At 32.3% G+C, this 21,071-nt stretch overlaps 1 protein-coding gene across 1 annotated transcript; it reads right to left on the reverse strand.

The window, feature by feature from the left end:
- Window positions 1–10,782: 10,782 nt before the first annotated feature.
- On the reverse strand, window positions 10,783–17,333 carry LOC139493177 (uncharacterized). The gene is made up of 4 exons (XM_071281361.1): window positions 17,088–17,333; window positions 14,706–14,879; window positions 13,845–13,935; window positions 10,783–11,410 (listed from the first exon to the last, which is right to left on the reverse strand). The coding sequence occupies exons 1-4, from the start codon at window positions 17,314–17,316 to the stop codon at window positions 10,915–10,917; spliced, it is 990 nt and encodes a 329-aa protein (XP_071137462.1). The 5' UTR covers window positions 17,317–17,333; the 3' UTR covers window positions 10,783–10,914.
- Between the last annotated feature and the right edge of the window lie 3,738 nt (window positions 17,334–21,071).

Below are 21,071 nucleotides of genomic sequence, written 5' to 3' on the forward strand. Positions count from 1 at the left end.
TATTTGGCAGTCGCCATGGCACTCAGCAGGTTTCAAGAACACTCGTTGTTCGCTCTACTAGTCAAATGCATTTTTACCGGATTTGTAATCACATAAGCAACACGACGGGTGCCACATGTGGAGCAGGATCTGCTTACCCTTCCGGATCACCTGAGATCACCCCTAGTTTTTGGTGGGGTTCGTGTTGTTTATTCTTTAGTTTTCTATGTTGTGTCATGTGTACTATTGTTTTTCTGTTTGTCTTTTTCATTTTTAGCCATGGCGTTGTCAGTTTGTTTTAGATTTATGAGTTTGACTGTCCCTTTGGTATCTTTCGTCCCTCTTTTGTTAAAATATACTTTTTGACTTGTTTGTTGTTTGTGTTGTATTAAGACACCTCTACCAAGAAATTTGTTTGACATGCACACGTATAACAATTGCTATTTTTATATAACGCAATCAAAGGTTTGAAAGTTGAACAGTCAAACTTAATGTTATTACTTATCTCTTCTTGATTACTTTGACAAGGGTCTATAGGTTCTGATTGTATAACTACAAAAAGATGAAAATAAAATACATGAATATCAATTTCGTTCTGGAATCAATAATATACATTAACGCTAAAGAATTCAGATGTCTATATCGTTCTTAATATAGATACAAAAATTGTAATTATGTTTTGGAATGACACAACTGGTTAATTAACCAAATAGTGTAGAAAGTAGCAACTATTATTTTTCAACATTGGCTATATGATGTGTGATACAACAAAAAATATTCAGCTTAAGTATACATATGATGAACGAACATTAAGAATGCATATTGCGTCACACTATTTTAATATCTACCACCTTTGATAAGTGTATGCTATGACGATAAATTTTCACTGCTGTTCTCGTTCTCGTAAATTCTTTATTTGTATTTTAAATAGATTACCGTACTCCGTGTATACCTTACCTTATAATTAATATTTATCTGGGTACTTTATTTTAATTGGCGTAATTGTTTGCAAGGTTATAGTTATAGTCTTTCTAGTATTGTTATACGTCTTACCCCCTGGCTGTATTAATGTTGTATTTACATTGTCTCATGGATCAATTATTTCGTTCAGGTATGTTCATTCGTTTTTTTAAATCATTTCAATTGTGTCTTGTCATGCTGTGATGTTCCAACATCGTGGACGTGGAAAGGTAACACCCGGCCACCGAAAGCTTCATTTTATAAAGCCCATGTGGTCTTGTGGTCTAGCGCGGCGGTTAAAGTGCAGGCGATTTGGTGTCAAGATATCTCAGCAGCATGGGTTCGAATCCCGGCGAGGGAAGAACGAAATATATGAAAGCGAATTTACAGATCTAACATTGTTGAGTTGATGTTTAGACGGGTTGTATATACAGAATGTACACAGTAATGTGTCACCATCACTGTTGGTGATCCGATGGATAAATCTGTTGTAGAATTGTCACTGGTTCAGACTAACTTATAAATATAATTATTTCTGTGACTGTATCTTACATTAATTTGTAGGATCCTTTACTATAGATAATTTTTCTAATCTGTAAATATAATATCTTCATGCCTTATATATCATGTACTGTAGTACGACGCTAGGTTAAAACTGACGTCGAAAGGTAACACCCGGCAACCGAAAGCTTCATTTTGTGAAGCCAAGGTGGTCGTGTGGTCTAGTGCGCCGGGTACAGTGCAGGCGATTTGGTGTCCCGATATCTCAGCAGCATGGGTTCGAATCCTGGCGAGGGAAGAATAAAAAATTTGCGAAAGTAAATTTACAGATCTAACATTGTTGGGTTGATGTTTAGACGAGTTGTATATACAGTATGTACACAGCCATGTATCATCATCACTGCCGTTGATCCGATGGATACATCTGTTGTAGAGTTGTCACTGGTTCAGACGAACTTATAAATATAATTATTTCTATGATTGTATCTTACATTAATTTGTAGGATCATTTACTATAGATAATTTAGCTGATCTGTTAAAATAATATCGTCATGCCTTATATATCATGTACTGTAGTACGACTCTAGATTAAAACTGACGTGGAAAGGGAACATCCGGCAACCGAAAGCTTCATTTTATGAAGCCAAGGTGGTCGTGTGGTCTAGCGCGCCGGTTACAGTGCAGTTGATTTGGTGTCACGATATCTCAGCAGCATGGGTTTGAATCCCGGAGAGGGAAGAACAGAAAATTTGCGAAAGCAAATTTACAGATCTAACATTGTTGGGTTGATGTTTAGACGAGTTGTATATATATGTTTAGACGAGTTGTTATATATGTATAACACTTTCAAACTAACATGAGAACCATATTTAAAAATTATCTACGAGAACATTCGTAAATGGTGTTTAATATTTTTATTTTACGGTTGCTTTCATAAGACTATTACTACTAATTGTGTTTTCCTTTGGGTAATATTTTTTTAAGTATCTCTGTTTAAACTTCGGAGTACTTTTAACCAAAGTCAGGTTGTTTTCTTATATTATATGAAATCAATTTTAATCTGGGAAGAAACTTATAAGATGAATCTAAATTTTCAAACTAAGTTTTTTCCTGTTGAAGTGGCACGATCTCATCAAAAACGTTTTGATAAATGTGCATGTTGAGAAAGTCAATCAAGTCCAACAAGAGACAAAACCATTCACACTAAAATTGGTTAGACGTTCTAATTGCCCAACCCTAAATATCAAAATATAACTGGAAAAATATCTCTGAACTTCTTTCATTATAGTCAAACCAGCGTGGGCTAGGGTATGAAAATATGATCAGTATGGAGAGTAAAACCGTTGCAAAATTGAAAATCTTAATTTTACGGTGATTTTGTTTATTAGCCCAAAGATGCAATCCATGTTCTAGAACCAAATTGATCTGTTCAGGTATAGGAACTCCTCATACTAAAAAAACATGATAAATCTTCTTTTATTACCATTTCTATGAATCTTAATTGGGATATTCTCTTGTTTTGAAGTTAAAGATAATAACAATATATTCGTATTTATCCCCTTTACAACAAAACACAGACTATAAGCCCATCAGTTAAGAGTCAAATGTTTTCCGGTACTGGTTTTATTGTCCAGACCTGTGTATATATGTTTTGTTAATCTACTGATCGATATTAAAACAGAAAGAAGATTGAGATATTAAAGAACTCGTTTTAATCTGTCATATAGATTTGTGTCTGATATAAATTCCGTCGTATTTCATATTTATCTGCTTTCGTTATTTATATTAAAAAAAAATAACTGAAGACAGAGTTCAATTATTTCAGTTTGATTCATTGGCAATTTTTTTAGTAAACTCCTGTCATCAAAGGAGTAACATCATTACAAGAGACAAATAACAGTACATTAAATAGATATATATATATAACATTTGTCTAATATCCGCAATCTCTGGGATTAACCTCCAACCAGCATAGGTTTAGATTCATTGACCACAAATGTATGCATTTTTTTATAAAATGTTCGTGTGTCAGATCAGCCTTTCTACTTACTTTCATCATTGATGCTAACACCCAAACATTTTAAAAGCCAAGAATGTAGATATGGCTTAATATCTAAGGAGTTATATCACAAAAAGGAAAACAAAAGAATTGCATTTACTACTGAATACTGCTGATTGTCATAAATTGTGTGATAGGTGAAGCTTGCTTCGGTAAATACTTGTACCAAGTGTTTGCATGTTTGATATACACGACTGTTTTGTTTTATCAGATTTGATTTTATTACTATATCACGAATAAATACTGTTTTCCCCTTTAATACAATATTACTGCTATTATACATTATGCAAGATTACGAACGTTACTTCTGATATGTTCGTTCAATATGTTGTAGTTTTTGACCTTTCCGTTTTGAATTTTCCTTCAACGTCGATATTTTTTCTTTGCTTTTTACTCAGCTAAATATCAGTATCAGTGTATATTAAGAGCATCATCCTTGTGTCATACATTATTTTTAATCTAGCACGAAAATCTAAATGTAGAAATGTTCAACGATATTAGTCAGGTATAACAGTCTACAAGAACTGCATTTTTAAAAATAAGACACATCTGGAAGACAAGCAACATTAGTAAGAACACCAAAATTAGATTATATAACAGTTGTGTACTAGCAGTGCTACTATATGGGGCGGAATGCTGGAGAATGACAGAAAAAGACATCAACAAGCTCTCCAGTTTTCACAACGGTTGCCTTAGAAAGATATTAAGGATATTCTGGCCGCGTAAGATCACAAACAAAGACCTCCATGAAACAACAGGATCCAACAACATGGAGACTTTATTGAAGCAGAAAAGATGGAGATGGATTGACCATGTTCTTAGAAGACCAGCAGAGGACTTGACCAGAGTAGCCCTAAGATGGACACCTGAGGGGAAAAGGAAGAAAGGACGACGCCCCAAAACAACTTGGAGAAGAACAGTTGAAGCTGAAATGAAAGAACATGGAATCAACTGGGGTGTAATAGAAAAGAAAGCACAGAACAGAGATGAGTGGAAAGATCTAGTCCTTGCCCTATGTGCCCCCGGGCATAATAAGGACTAGGTAGGTAGGTAGGTATAACAGTCTACTCACTATTAATGATAAATACATTAAAAACATGGTTCAGATCATAACATTGACAATCGAACTAACAAAACCCTTCACCAAATCATCATTTTATCTTTAGTGTGAACAATATTTTATTATGAAAGAAGATACATCTTAAACAAATTACTTCATAAATTTACTTTAACAAATTGAATTCAGAAACAAAAACATCTTACCTTTAGCAATAACAAAAAATAGAATTATTTCCAAAGTACAGAAGGACATCTTAATCTTCATGAATAGTAATGGTGTTATAACGCCATACGATTGAGGAAGTAATCTCCAGTGAACCGATACGTTACATACTCAACAGTTCGGTTTTTTTATGCGATCTTTATGTATGTGTGCAAAAAGTAAAAATAGATCAAGAAGACATTTGATCTATCGTATTTTTGGCTAATAAAACCATTTTATCAGAAGCAATATCCAGTATTTTCAAACAATCAACGTAAAATGTCGATAATATATTTTCGTAAATCTACTTCTACCAACTTGTAGGTATAAGACAAAAGTTACTGAATGTGAAATTTTTATTTAATGTGACTTCAAACGATTGATGGATACAGGAAATAGTTACTCAGTTGACCAATTCGTTCTCGCTCCTCTTGGATTATGTCATATACTTGGTGGTTTGTTTTTTTTTTATATATCTGAGATTTGAACATCAGTTAAATACTTTTGCATTTTTTACGGCGGCTAATGAACCATATTTTCGGGTTATTCAAACTGTTATGATATTTCCTCTGTTTGTTTGTAGACAGGAATCTTCTGGTGATATGTGTTTTAAAAGACTGCTATTGCAATAAACTTAAAGTTGAAGCTTTAAAGATTAAGAGCAGAACAATTTTTTTTTAACCATATAAATCACGATACCGGTTACTTCAAGTGTAAATCAATTGTTTCAAATGGTGAAGTTGAAATGTTCAATTCGTAAATTTTACGGACGCCATCACGATTTGGTTGACCGTTATGGAATATACAGATGATATCGGATAAGTTCCTTTAAATATGTCGTAACTACAATACCTTTCCCTTTTCACGAATGTGACCTACCAAATTAGACTATTTACCGGCTTTTGAATAACATAAGCAAGACGACGGGTGCCACATGTGGAGCCGGATATACTTACACTTCCGGAGCACCTGATATCACCTTCAATTATGGGTTTAGTTCGTGTTGATTTTTTACCCCTATTTGTGACATTTTGTTCACGCATCGATGTCAATATAATGGAATTTGATGCGACTGTCGTACAAGTGAGAGGTTTATAAAACCAGGTTCAATCCACCATTTTCTACATTTGAAAATGCCTGTACCAAGTCAGGAATATGACAGTTGTTGTTCATTCGTTTGATATGTTTTATCATTTGATTTTGCCATTTGATTAGGGACTTTCCGTTTTGAATATTCCTCGGAGTTCAGTATTATTGTGATTTTACTTTTTACCCTCTCCGATATTACGTGATGCTTCATAAGTTGATATCACTTATTTCCATTATGTATAAGAATAATACGAATGATGTCACAAGGGGAGAAGGATATTTAATATTTCATATTGTACTTTTTATAAATTTGTTTTCTTGTGGTGTTTTATGAGGAAGCGTTTGTCAGTTTGTCATTGGATTATGAGTTTGATTATATCTTTTGCATCTTCGGGCACATTTTGAATTAAATGGTTATGTATAAATACCAACAAATATTATATTTAATTCAAATAAAAGCAACAGTAGTACAGCTGTTCGAAACTCATAAATCGATTGAGAAAAAAGCAAATCCGGGTTAAAAACTAAAAAGGAGGGAAACGCCTCAAATATAAGAGGAGAACAATAATATAATATAATATAATAATAAATAATAGCTAACTAAAGGTACCAGGTTTAAAATTTAATACGCCAGACGTGCGCTTTGTCCACACAAGACTAACCAGTGATCCCCAGATGAAAAAAGTTCGAAAGCCAAAACAAGTACAAAATTGAAGAGCACTGAGGACCAAAAGTTCCAAAAAGTTGTGCCCAATACGGCTAGGGTTTTCTGCCTGGGATAAGTAAAGGCAACAGTAGTATACCGCTGTTCAAAACTCATAAATCCATGGACAAAAAACAAAATCGGGGTAACAAACTAAAACCGAGGGAAACGCATTAAATATAAGAGGAGAACAACGACATAACACCGAAACGTAACACACACAGAAACGGACCAAGCATCAGACAAAACACCACGAGAATAACAAATATAACATGAAAACCAAATACATGAATTTGGGATAGACAAGTACCGTGCCACGTCTTATCTCAATATCTCAAAAATAAGAGAAAACACAAACGACTCAACGTTAAAATGCAACACACACAGAAACGAACAATAATATAACAATGGCCATCTTCCTGACTTGGTACAGGACACTTTTAAAGGGGAATAAAAGTGGTGGGTTGAACCTGGTTTTGTGGCATGCCAAACCTCGCACTTTAATGGCAAAGTTAAATATAACATTGAAATGACAACATAATATTACAGGACTACAATACAAATAAATAGGAGAACATATTAGACAAAGAAAAACATGATTAATAGATAACAAAAAGCATCAGGTTTAAAATTCAATACGCCAAAAACGCGCCTTGTCCACACAGGACTTACAAGTGACGCCCAGATATAAAAGATCGAAAAAAGTACAAAGTTGTACAGCACTGGAGATCAAAAGTTGAAAAGGTTTCGCCAAATACGGCATTGTTTTTATGCCCGGGATAAGAACATCCTTATTATATAGAACAATTCATGCTATTGCAAACAGTAAATTTTAACAAATGAATATGAAAGAGATATACATAATGAAACTGAAGTATTAACTAATTACAGAAAACTAAACCCGAATGCATAATGCTATTAAAGTTTAACACAGAAAAGACACACCCGAATCAGTCCAGGCGTCAACGTAATTACAAAAATGTGACGTCACATACGATGGCGAAAAGGTACAAATGTTATGCCACATTTGAATTTATGAAATTTAGAAACAGCATGACGTCACATATGAAAAACAATCAAAGTGAGATAGAATTAGGATTGATTTAAGATTATATCAGAACTAAATACTGATAATTAATTTAAACAAAATGCATATTACAATACTTATTAATAGCAATTAACTGTAATATATATATGTCCAGTTTGTTATGAATCCAACTTCAAACGTAAATAATCGTACAAAATTTAATATAATTAATAAAGGCGGTGATTAATTTTTCTATCCGTAACACCTAAATAAAATAAAAAAGACGTCAACACATTTGACAAAATCCGATGAGAATTACAAATATAACATTAAACATGTAAACTAAATACATGAATTTGGGATAAACAAGTACAGAAACACGTCTTCGTAAGAACATCCTTTTTATTTAGAATAATTCATACTTTTGCAAACAGTAAATTTTATAAAATTGCTATATAATAGATATACATGATAAAACCGAAGTGGTGACTCACTACAGAATAAAAAAAGTATACATTACATAAAACAACCTAATCCAGCACATAAAAATACACAGCCGAGTTAGCCAAAGCCTCAACGCACAAAGGGACGTCATATTTGAAACTTATTACCGTTCCTTCCCTTTTTCGTCATTGGTGACCGAAAGTGGTAAGTGTAAAATTTTATTTTATAGGTCTGGTATCTTTGATGAATTCGAAATAATTAAATTGTATAAAAAATCTTTGATAGAATGTCTTAGCTATAAACAGACTGGTGAGAATATGGATCATGATAATATGTATTTGGATTTGAAACTAAGATATGAAAATTTATCTTACCTCCTATACATTTCAAGGAATATGATTGGTTAAAAGCGTCCTCGTGGAAACCGTGTATATTTAATATTAGGTAGGTTGGGAGGCGGGGCTTATTTCATACACGGTTAGTAGTGGAGTTGCTTCCCTTTATATTCCATATAAAGTAATAAGGAGGCGGGGCTTATTTCATACACGGTAAGTAGTGGTGTTACGTCCCTTTAGAAAAACAAAACAGTACTGAGAAAAAATCTTAAAGGTTTCAACAGACGAAGAAAGTGATGATAAAGTGAAATAAATTCATAAAACACATTTAAATCTAACAAGTTGTCATTGTTGGCATCTGTTTTTTGTAGGATCAAAGGAAGTAGTTTCTTAATCATGTTAATGCTAACTGTATTGAACACTTGCTCACTTTGATAGGTCACTAGTCTAAATTTTACACGTTAAGATAGTCGGTAAGATAAATTCGTTACATAGTGTGCTAGTGGCGTAATACAGTATATATGGGGTCAGTAAATTCCATATGGGGATTCGAGCTTCGCTCTCACCTCATATGGAATTTACTGACCCCATATATACCGTATTAGGTCACTAGCACACTATGTAACTAATAATATAGGGATGTGCAATATTTAATTGAATAGAACATTTTTTTTGTTGGCGGGTATAGATAATTTCTAATTTGATTCCTCACAAAATTTGTATATGCTAAGATGTTAATTCTTAACCATACATATCTTACAGTTCATAACTGCACATTCCGATTCCAGCGTCTATAGTATGTATTGTTAACGAATAGAACCGCATGGTAGATGACAACGAATGGCTTCATGAAAATCTAGCCTATCACAATCACTACGAAAGCAATAAGATAAATTCCAAGTAGGTTTTGAGAATTCGTCCACCATGTCCTACCCCTTAGTGGTAACGAAGAGCTTTAATGATAATATAATTTGACTTTACTGAAAATGCAATGACGTTTACTTCCTTTATTTGTTGATCTTTGTGAATACAGCTGTTTCTCAAACCAAGCCTCTTTTGGAGAGATATATATAATATTCATAGATAATTAATTTTGTTTACGTTCTGGTTACCAGTAATTATCTCTATATTTCATCTCGTAGATGTGTCGCTACACTATCCTGTACCAAGTCAGGAAAATGGCAGTTGTTATATTATAGTCGTTTATTTGTATGTTGCATTGTCGTTCGTTGTTTTGTTGCACTTTAATGTTTCTGCTGTTTTCGTTGTTTTCCTCTTATAGTTGATGTGCTTCCCTCAGTTTAAGTTTGTAACCCGGATTTGTTTTCTTTCAATCGAACAGCGGTATACTACTGTTGCCTTTATATATGAAGTTAAATATTATAAATGTTATAGGTTGTATTTCTGTGTATATCGACAATACAATTTCCCATAGAAAATCCCTCTATGGCTAAAACTGTACCACTTTACTATGAAGTTTTGAAAAACATTATATCCTAGAAGTTCTTTTGCACTATTATTTTTTTCAAAGTTCAAAATATCGGGGTTTGCGGTATATTTTCAACATTGATATGCCCTGAACTTCTAACAAAGAGTTTAAACATACACTAAAATCCTGAACTACCCCTACATTCACTTGAGAATTTCCACAGATTTCAATAAGACCAATATGTATATGTATATTTTCTGGTAATTTTCCTATGTTATGTCTCTAGGATGAATTTAATAATATTGCATCATTTTTAATAATCTAATACATAAAATATATATAAATATAAAGCATTTTTAGCACAAACATTATGGTTTTCTATATTCACCTGAAGTTTTTTTGCAAAATGTCATATACGTTTATATATATAATTCTAACATGACGTCCTTCAAACGCTTTGAGTACACACCCGTGGTAAAATATGAATATATTGTCTGGGCTGTTCCGATCGTACTCCCACGTCATATGCATTTTTATGAATGAGCTTCGTAAGAATATAAGCATTTTACGGGAAAATACACGCTTGTGAAACCGAAAATCATCACAAAAAGGAAACATGAACAAACGATGCTAAAATGTGTTATAAGCCATATATTTTTATACATTGAAGACATATATATTTAAAGTATCATTTACATTAATCCAAAACTATCTAAATACGTTATTGTAAATAGTTTAAGCATGTCACTTACTCAGTTTTCTTCGTTCTTTTACGTCAATTTAATCGTGCGTTTATTAATGGGAACGGCAAATATTTGCCTCCACCTAAAGCGCTTCGATCCCAAATAATTGCCGTATTTGTCCTATTAGAATCGAAATAATTCATGGGGGCTTGAATATATCGTATTTTACCACGGGTTGTCCCTTTATGCCGATATTTTACCCCTCGCTATCGCTCAGGGTGGAATATTTTGCATAAAAGGCCAACACGTGGTAGAATCACGATATATTCAAGCCCCATGAATTATTTCTTAAATATATTTTAATTGTTGTGTTTAATTATAAACTTGTCTTTTATTTGTTTTGTATACAATTGCATATATTTAATCGATCCGTCTCATGTTCCTTTAATTGTTATTACTGCTTCTCCTTACTTTGTTTACGACCGCATATTCTGTATCATTCCCATGCTCAGGATTTGTGTGTTTAACATCATCTGAATTTCTTCCCTTATCCACAACGGCATATTCATTGTTACCATTGTCCATTGTAGATAAATGTATTGTCTCGTCGACTGATCCACTTTTCAAACTTGTCTTTGGTTTCGGGTTAATAACTGGCTTTGATTTGCTTAGAGAACTATCACTCCCAATTATGTTACATATCCCATCAACAGTACTATAATTCCCATCAAAGGTATTTTCTTGATCAACTTTCCGAGTTTGTTCCAGGTCTACAGTATTATAGTTTCCGTCTTCTAAAACCTCGTTTGGTTCGGATGAAACGTACAAAATATTGTCTTTTAATCCACCATAGTCATTATCGGAATCTCTGTCTTCTCTGCAAAATTGTTTCGTTGAATCATTTTTGGACTCTTTTGGTGGTGTCTGGTTAACCCTTTTCCTTTCAAAAAAGACGAAAAATAGTTAGAAATTTGCAAATCCTTCTATTCAATATATTTTAAATAATAAGCGGAGCAATATATATTATTTTTATAATTTCAATATGAGAGAGCTTCCACTAACGATACAGAGTATTGATATTAACTTACCGTTCCTCTTATGCTATAGAACAAACCATTTTAGACAATGATATACATATCACAATTCAATTACAATATTCGAACATGGGTAACTATGTGTTTAAATTTTTAGTTGAATTGAATAAAACATGTAAGGCTTAGTTAATTAACACAGAAATGTGTTCCGAAACAGATTGCATGTTAAAATAGATTGACAAGTTGTTTAATAGTTTGCATGGTTGTTGAGGTGTCTTCCCATTTATCCAAATTTTAAAAATAAGGTATTCTCATCTAGCCAACTTTTTATTTTTGATAATTATTGGGTTGTTGGTTTAGTAATAATAAGGTGTCTTTCTAAAATTTGACAGTAAATTTGTTCCTGTATGTTTTTATATTAGTATAGTGTTATTAACTGTCTGCTTCTGTATTGACACTGGTATAGATTCAAGGTTTGTTGTATTGGCCTCCAGACACGTACATGCATGAACATTTGATAAATATGAGTTATTTGAAAAGAGAAATTGCACAAGTTTAAAGGACATTTATATAAAACAGAATTTACAAATAATTTAATAAAAACAGCTTGTGTTTATCATTTAAAACAAAAAAAGTTATGTATATATGTCGAATGGAAAAATGCGTCCATAAATCTGAATTTTGAGCAATTATATAACATTTCAACCTCATTTCACTCAAAAAGTAGCACATGAAGGTATATTTTTTTAATTCCATATTGATTTAATCAGACAAAAAAATAGCCTATATGCAAATTGTTAGCAAAATATTAATATGGGATCAAAACTGTATTGTATGCCCTTATACAAGGTTCGTCCGAACCTCTTATAGAAGCTTCAGAATACACAGGCTGAAACAGAAATTCGACTCATCCAGTACACCACAGGGGAAAACACAAGTTAAAGTACCGCAACATAGAAAACAGACTGACCCAATTGAAGGATAGACTACAGCAAGGACAAATCAACGTTTATCATATACTTATAGCAAATAACATATAAGTTTTACAGTATGATAACAGCATTGCAATTACGTTAATTCCATATTTTTCCGAAATGGTGTTTAGCGGGCTGATATGAAAAATTATCACATGCCTTTCCGTAACGTTATCGCATGGCATTCCGGCGATATTATGTAAAATAATAAAAAAGAAAAAAAAAGAGTTCAATTAAATGCATTTTTAAGCATATTAATTTAGAAAGTTACTTTGTTAAACAAAAAGTTGACTTTTCCGACAGTGCTCATTATGTATATTATTTAATTATTTTTTTGTCGATTCATCCATATACTTAAACATTGTTTTTCTCTTTTGAGGCATATGATAGAAAGATTTCATATCGAACGTACTAAATTTGGGGTCCGACGTCCGTGAACTTTTCACTCTTTGAACTTCTTTTTGGATCAAAACACGAATCTGTTATTTTTCTCCATTGTTGAAGTATATGATAAAAAGATCATAACATGTCATTATTCATATCTGATGCCACGGTATTATCAGCACTCGGTCAATATCAGCCCTCGAGCCTTCTTGGGCTGATATTGAACCTAGGGCTGATAATACATGGGATATGAAAAATGCCATGTTATAACCTGACAATATCACTACACTGATGCAATATCCCACCTACTTAAACTAGGATGAAGATCTACTGAACATTCATTTGGTATGTGCTATGGATTTATTATGTTTGGTCTTTGTGTAGTAAAACGTATTCAACTTATATTTTGTCCTATTTGGATCATTTGATCAGATTTGAGAAGAACAGAAAAAATATACGAAGAGGATCTATTACACACAAAAAAGCTCCCTATTACACGAAAAAAAAAAGATCCATCTCATTGACAAATCTTCATTAATAAAAGTGCAACTTATAGTTTTTTTATCCAATTCACTTTTAATTAACAGTAAAAAAAAACTTAAAAATACTTTCAAATGATTTACATTACATTAACTAAATGTCAGTTACACATTTTAACATGCTATGCTAGATAATACTACAGAAAATTTAATCCGGGTATAATTTTCAGTCTTATTTTTCACCTGTCATTCAACCTAAACTCTAATTATAAACCCTTTGTTCTTGATAACCAATAAAAAAAATATTGTTTCGGCGAATCATTTTTTTTCTAATACTTATATGGTAAGTTCAAATCAGATCCAATATATATTATCAAATATAAGGAGAACAAAAGCGTTTCCGTTCAAGACCTTAAGTCATACATCATATCAGAGAACGGCATTCAACGATTAAAAATAAATTTCTGAATGGATTAATTCGTATTGTTAATAGGAAGAATTACCTTATACACACAATAATGCATACAATCAACAATATCATGAGTATTCCACCAGCTCCGGCTCCGATATAAACATACAGGTCGGATTTTTTGTCTGAAAAAGTGTATTTACTTTTCTTAACATTCATAACGTTAAACATAGAATTAATTATCCAGAGTAACTTCCCTGAGGAACCCAGTGTTTAGATTGTTCTGTATGAATCTTAGTCCTTTTTTTACATATGAATTTACAAATAACAAGTATTTAAGTTTGGGTATACGAACTCCTTTCAAAACGTTTATCAGCACCGTTGTTCGAACTCGTCTGAGACTTTCTGATACAAAATTCAGATTTACTTTTCATAAAATCATTACTTGTCTTGAGGATAGTCTATATCACATATATTTGCTATAGAGATATAATAAGAGTAAATAGATATTGCTCATCATTTGCACCCGTTATATTGCTCGTTTAAGTTAAAATTTGGTGGTGCCATATTAGAAGAAATCAAGACGTATCATGGCAATTGGAACAGACTGTACTGATATGTGCCACATATATTCAATACCGGTAAACAAAACCTTTATGGTGACCATAACACTGTCAATCTTTCCCACTCGATGCTCTTGATTTTGTAACTTTCTTGTAAGCAGTAAATTTCTATCAAGAAAATCATAATAGGAAACTCAAACTCTAGAAAATCGTATAAGCTTTGAAATATACATTTATAAAACTTCATGGTGAAGGTGAACATACAGCGAAAGATAAAATGTATGAATAATAGATAATTCGTACAGTATTTGGAACGTTATTTCATTCGACAATGATTTTTTTTTATGTGATTTATTTTCTTTATAAATTATCAATTCATTTATTAATTGTACCTTTTGTACTTTTCTTTTCTTCCATTATAGTTGAGTGTGTGTTAGAATTTGTCAGGGGGTTGTTACTGATCGGTGTTGTTACTGTTTCAGTTTTTGTTGAAAAATTCTCTTCTGGAGTAGTATCCTGACTTGTTTGGGTCGTTGGGTCTGGAGGGTAACATTTTATCTGCAATTCTGTAATAATTTGAATTATTTAAAAAAAAAATTAAGATACTGATTACTTACATCATTTGTTTATGCCTATTGATTTAAAAGTTAAAAAAAATCCCCAATTTAACCCTTTCTATCAGATTTTTGTAAATACCACACATCCCACTCCGCGCAAAGTAGTTCACATATCAGCAATCTCCAGGTTGCAGTAAATCTACAAAATTATTCGATAAGTTATTTTCTTGTTTATGGCGAAATTTTCTATCTGACTTCTCTTCCGCTAATAACCTTTTCATTGAAAAATTATGACAATTGAGACCCAAATACAAAGATAGATACATTGCACTAGTTGTTTGATAATGAGCAGTCGACTATGGTCCCCGCTTATTAGCAACTAAAGAGTTCTGCCAAAAACAAGGTAACTTTCGACATAAAATTTGATAAAACACGGTTACTTTTCAACAAAAATAAGACATAATTCTAGGGTTTGACAACTTTGCAGAACAAGATGTTGTCTATTCCATTCAAGAGACAATCAAATATATTCAACTAACGTATTTTTACATTATGACAAGATCAAAGTATAATGACAAAAACAATGTGTCGCTTACATAAAGAACATTTTGGTTCTCAATGTTCCCTAAATTCTTACATTATTCGGTCTTTTAACTTTTGTTGATTGGAGGAGTCACTGACGAGTCTTTCGTAATCGAAACGCGCATTTAGCGCATATACAAAAACGACACGACATCCATTGATATTTCGATGAACTGCTTAACAGTAAAATGAGAACACTATTGACGTCTAATACCTCAACCGAATATGTTACCAAAAGACAATCTTCAACTTAACATTTAAACATCTTAGGCATTCTGTATGCTTTTATTTTATACAGTTTCAAAACAAAAATGGGGCAAATGGTGGAGAGTAGTTGTCCTTGAAAAAATGTCACATTTCTTATTTTATAGATGTACGCCGATATATTATATATAGATATAAGAAGACGTGATATAAATGCCACTGAGTCAACTCTCCATTCAAGCCACAATATGTTCGTATTTTTTGTTTAACCAGTTTGCACATTACTGGTCAGTGCCTTTCAAGTACTTGACTATTGTGTTGAAATAAAAACGAAGTCAATAAAAATGGATGTAAACTTTTGTCGAAACATACAAATCCATACCACATTACTTAATACATATATTTCTGGAATGCATGCTTAATCAAGTCAATCACCAAAACATTTAATCACTCTACCTAATGTACTTTTTAAAGTGAATTCGGTGGATACACTTGCCAAAGAATGATAATTCAATGAGAATTATACAAAATTTGATAAACAAATAAATTGAAATCAAAATTTTATAAATTCATATATTGGTACAGACTTGTCAATCTTATTTTCATCCATTTTATAAAACAAAAGATAACAATTTATTTTAAAATACCCCAAAGGAGATTACTTTTGTCACGATATTTGATATCTTAAATCTATACACGCTTATTTGTACATCGTTATATAATAAAATATGAAAATAATTAGATGAGGTATGATTGCCAATGAGACATCTATGAACAAACGTTCAAATGAAGTGGATGCAAGCAATTATAGGCAGTCGATAATGAATAAAACCAATACAAAATGGTCGTTTATTAAAAACCCCGACATGAAAAATATGAAACAATTCAATTCAATTTTGAAATCGGATAGCCTGATTTATAACAAATCAATTTATGAAATTCAAATATGACAGACATAAACTTAAAAGAGTTATTGAACTGCAGACACCTGACTTGGGAAAGGCATATCACGAATGTGGCGGAGGTAAACAAATCTTATTTCTATAGATAACTCGTCACAAATGATATCTAAATAATGTAAACTATATTTTTAAAGAGTTTGAAAAAAACACACCAATTACATTAAATAAGATTAGTTCATCGTCGAACATGTCGGCGACTGCTATCGTATCAACTTGAACATTAACCGACGGAATGTGGAGTAACAAACATATGGAGACGTAACTCAGAGGAAAGCAACTCATGTTTATCATATTTGTCGAAATAGTTATTAATTTATGTTCAAGGTCTTTTTTGGCGAATCATAAGTCCTTCGTGGCTCCAATTAACTTTACATTGAACGGCAAATCGGAGAATTTACTTAGATGAAAATTTTTTTTTTTACTTTCGACGCGACATTTTATATGTATATTGAATATCATATCTACCAACTTTGAGTGTCCACACACTTCTTCTCTGAGTAAGTTGAATTATCTTTTCCAGTAAGTGGTGTAGTCTGGTTGTAAACAAAACAATACTTGTTGTTATACTCATAATGAACAGCTACACAAACGTTACTTTGTAAACAATATACTTTACACTCATCAATGGATGTATTTGTTGTACGGTACGATAATATCCAATCATCATTTACACCTGCATTTCCTTCTTGGTCATTCATACTACAATTTTGTATTGATTGATCTGAAGAAAAAAACTATATGTTAAACATTTACTGCGAAAAACATTTGTATAACGACACTGTCATCTTATCTAAACTATGCAAAAAAAATCATCAAACGCATAACACCTAACACACTAGACAGTTTACATCGATAGATAAGGATAAGTTCTTATATATTGATTTGATATGCATGATCAAAATCGAGAAGGTGGTTAAACTTTAAACCTTATATTAGCCTGCATTCGCTTTATCAGAAATAACTTACGATGTCTTAAATTGACCTTAATACTTAAAGTCTTTCCACTCACAATTTTATTGCTTTTTTCTATGTGTTCAAGGTTTCCTTTTATAGAAATAGCAGTTTTCATGTCAATGTTATAGCTACAAGAAACCACTCAATCCTGTGAACTTCTGGATGATATTTTAAACAAATGTTTTGCAATAGATAGCAAACATTAAATTCTGCCAAGACCCATATCCGAAGAAGCCATATTTATTGTAAGGTATTATTATTGTTTCTTAGCGTCTTCTTACCAGTGATTTATGGACAGGGTTTACAAGACCGTTTGTAGGATTTGAATTACCGTGATTATATTGTTTTAAGACACTACGTCAACACTGAAACCATATTGAGGTTTCATTGTTTATGTAATGTAGGTCATTGATCAAAGAAGTTGATAATTAATTGTCAGCGATCAAATTATGAATGTAACTCCATATTGTTGTTTGAAACTGTTTTTTCACAATCCAAATTATAATTTTATCAATATATGTTACAATATCAATATAAATCATGTTTTGACAAAAAACAAATGAGATAACAGAGTTCCAATGTCCCCCGCCGCGTTGCACATATTTTATATTTCCAAGGGGCGTAACTCTATAGCAAAAACTCGATCATCCACCATTTTCGAACTTGTCTGAGATATTGCTGATATAAACCTTTAGTATAAGTTTTATAAAAATCTAACAAGAATTGTACCCGTGAGAGCGCCAACGAGGACGTGTCCCATAGATATAATATTACCAAAGGGGATAAGTGGTTTTTTTTCAATAATTCTATCGTCCACCATTAAAGAACTTATCCGAGATAATGCTGGTATTACCTTGTATTATACGTTTTATAAAAATCTGACAAGAATTGTACATGTACGAGTGCTAACAAGACTAGACGGACACATTCACGGACGGACGCCAGGTTTATCCATGTCCAGCGCAACGCGCCACTAGGGCCAAACAAAATCCAAACAAATAACGTTATAAATAGAAAACAAGTAACGGGTTTAAGTTATGAGGAAAAACTGGGACATATGCGCTTAAAGGGTGATTCCAAACCCACAAAAACCTTCTTACATTTTGAAACACCAAACACACCAAATGGGGGGGGGGGGGGGGGTAAAGTGCATTACAAGATGATATGTATAAAAATAAGGAACGAATAAGTAGCAAATAAGTATCAGATGTCAGGCGAACGATATAAACGGGTACATACGTGAACAGGGAAATTTCACCCCTTATGACCAAAAACAAACACAAGACAATAAAAGTAGCACACAAGTTGTTAAAAGTGGCAAAGTATAAAAAGCGAATAAGGAATCAATAAGAATTATGTCCATAATACATGAACACGGTTACCCCATCTCCACAATCAATTTTTATGTTCAGTGGACCGTGAAAATGGGATAAAAACTATAATTTGGTATTATAATTAGAAAGATCATATCATAGGGAACATTTATACTAAGATTCAAGTTGATTGGACTTCAACTTCATCAAAAACTACCTCGACCAAATCCTTTAACCAGAAGCGGGACAGATGGAATGACGGATGGTCTAACGGACGCACAGACAAGAAAACATAATGCCATGCCCATAAATTGTGCATAAAAACAAATCTTACATCATTATATAATCACGACAGTTTGAGAGGATATACATTGTACATTTTTTAAGCTTTTGTTCCTCTTTTTGTTTCTGGTGTTAGTTATGGGTTCGGAAAGGTAAAAGTGCCCTGGTTAATATCTTAAAAAAGAATTGAATGTTTAACCCAATATGAATCCATGAATTTTAAAAATGGATGTCGAAATGAGGAAAGATATCTCATTTGCTTAAACGAAACACAAAATAAAACTAGTGTTGATCCGAGAGTATTTGGCAGGTGAACCGAAATTAAACTTTGCATAAAACATGTGAAGCTTAAACTGAATTGATGTCTTTTTTACTTTTTGTTTCGAGGCTTACCTTCTGTTAGTATGAGGTTGAATACTATTTTAAATACAGGCATGTACCAATTAATATAATTGTAGAACACTTATATTCTAAACCCTCAACGTTATGTTCAATATACGTAAATATAAATAAGCGTTACTGATCAAAACAATGTTTATGTTTGTAAATTGTATATGGATTACCAAAACATTTCCATCGAAACGTAAAAAATCCAAGTCAATAAAGTATGGTTAAACATTTTTGGAAAATTGTATGTTTAATACTAACAAAAACTAACATCTGTGTAAATATATTATTTACTAATGTTAACGAGGCCGGGATAAGGTACTGGTTCTTGATGGTTTCCAACTAACAAATGAACAGATTTCAATACAAGATGGCAAATAAAAAAAAGACTGCTGATTTTTCTATGCTTTATCCTACTATTTCCTATGCTCAATTGAAAGAGCATCTTCACCCGAGCTTTTTCTATAAATCAGGGAATCGTTGATATAAATTTCTGTTTTTTAGGTTATATAACTTTTGTGAAGAACCACACTGATTTAATCAGAAAATATACTGAAGATGATAATATCAAAAAGAAGAATTTGATCGATTTTGGAGAATTGATATTTCAACGGTATACCAATACATAATTATTGTGCATCCTTACTGCTCTTTTTTGTATTCGTATGAACCAGAATTAATTCAGAAACTTCCAAAAGACAAAAAGAAAAGGCATCTTGCAAAATTATTTCATTTTAATTTCTTTAAGATATATTGATGATGTCCAATAACTGAATAATTCGTATTTCAGTCAGTACTTACATCTCACATACCCAAGTAAAACTGGCATTAAGGATACTACTGATACTAGAAGAACTGCTTCATACCTTGATCTTTACATCAATTTCGACACAAATGGACGACTTCACATTAAAATCTATGACAAACGGGATGATTTTATCTTCTCAATTATAAATTTCTCATTACTGTGCAGTAAACATACCCTCTACCACATCATATGATGTATACAGGAGTGTTCTCCTTACGCAGAAATTGCTTCAACAGGGCTATGAGGAGGAAAGATTAACAATGACACTCAGAACATTGTATGGCCACCAATACGAATTGGTGAAGCTATACGATGTGTCAGTGTTTAAACTAACTAGCGACATGTTTACCACGTCTAGATTATGGTTTAACATCTACGTCGTCTGATCTGTTAAGTACCGAACGAGACCTCTTCCAAAAAATAACTGTTTTGCTAAGAGTTGATTCGATTTACTATATGACGTGTCTCGGTATTTATACATTCAACATTCATGTACTTAGTTCTGATGTCTCTTTTGTGAGTCTAGTTTGATATTGTGTTATGTCTTATCTTTGTTGTTTTAATTCTATGTTTAATTTCTATGTGTATGTTAAAGAAGAGAATGTTAATCAGCTATTCCATTCATATAATGTTTAGTCTAAAACAACTATATGCACAGGAATTATTTTATTATACACAGTTTTTATTAAAAAGAAGAAAAAAACATGGT

This window comes from Mytilus edulis, chromosome 10 (genome assembly GCF_963676685.1).
Source record: "Mytilus edulis chromosome 10, xbMytEdul2.2, whole genome shotgun sequence".
In the NCBI taxonomy this organism is placed as follows: Eukaryota; Metazoa; Mollusca; class Bivalvia; order Mytilida; family Mytilidae; genus Mytilus; species Mytilus edulis.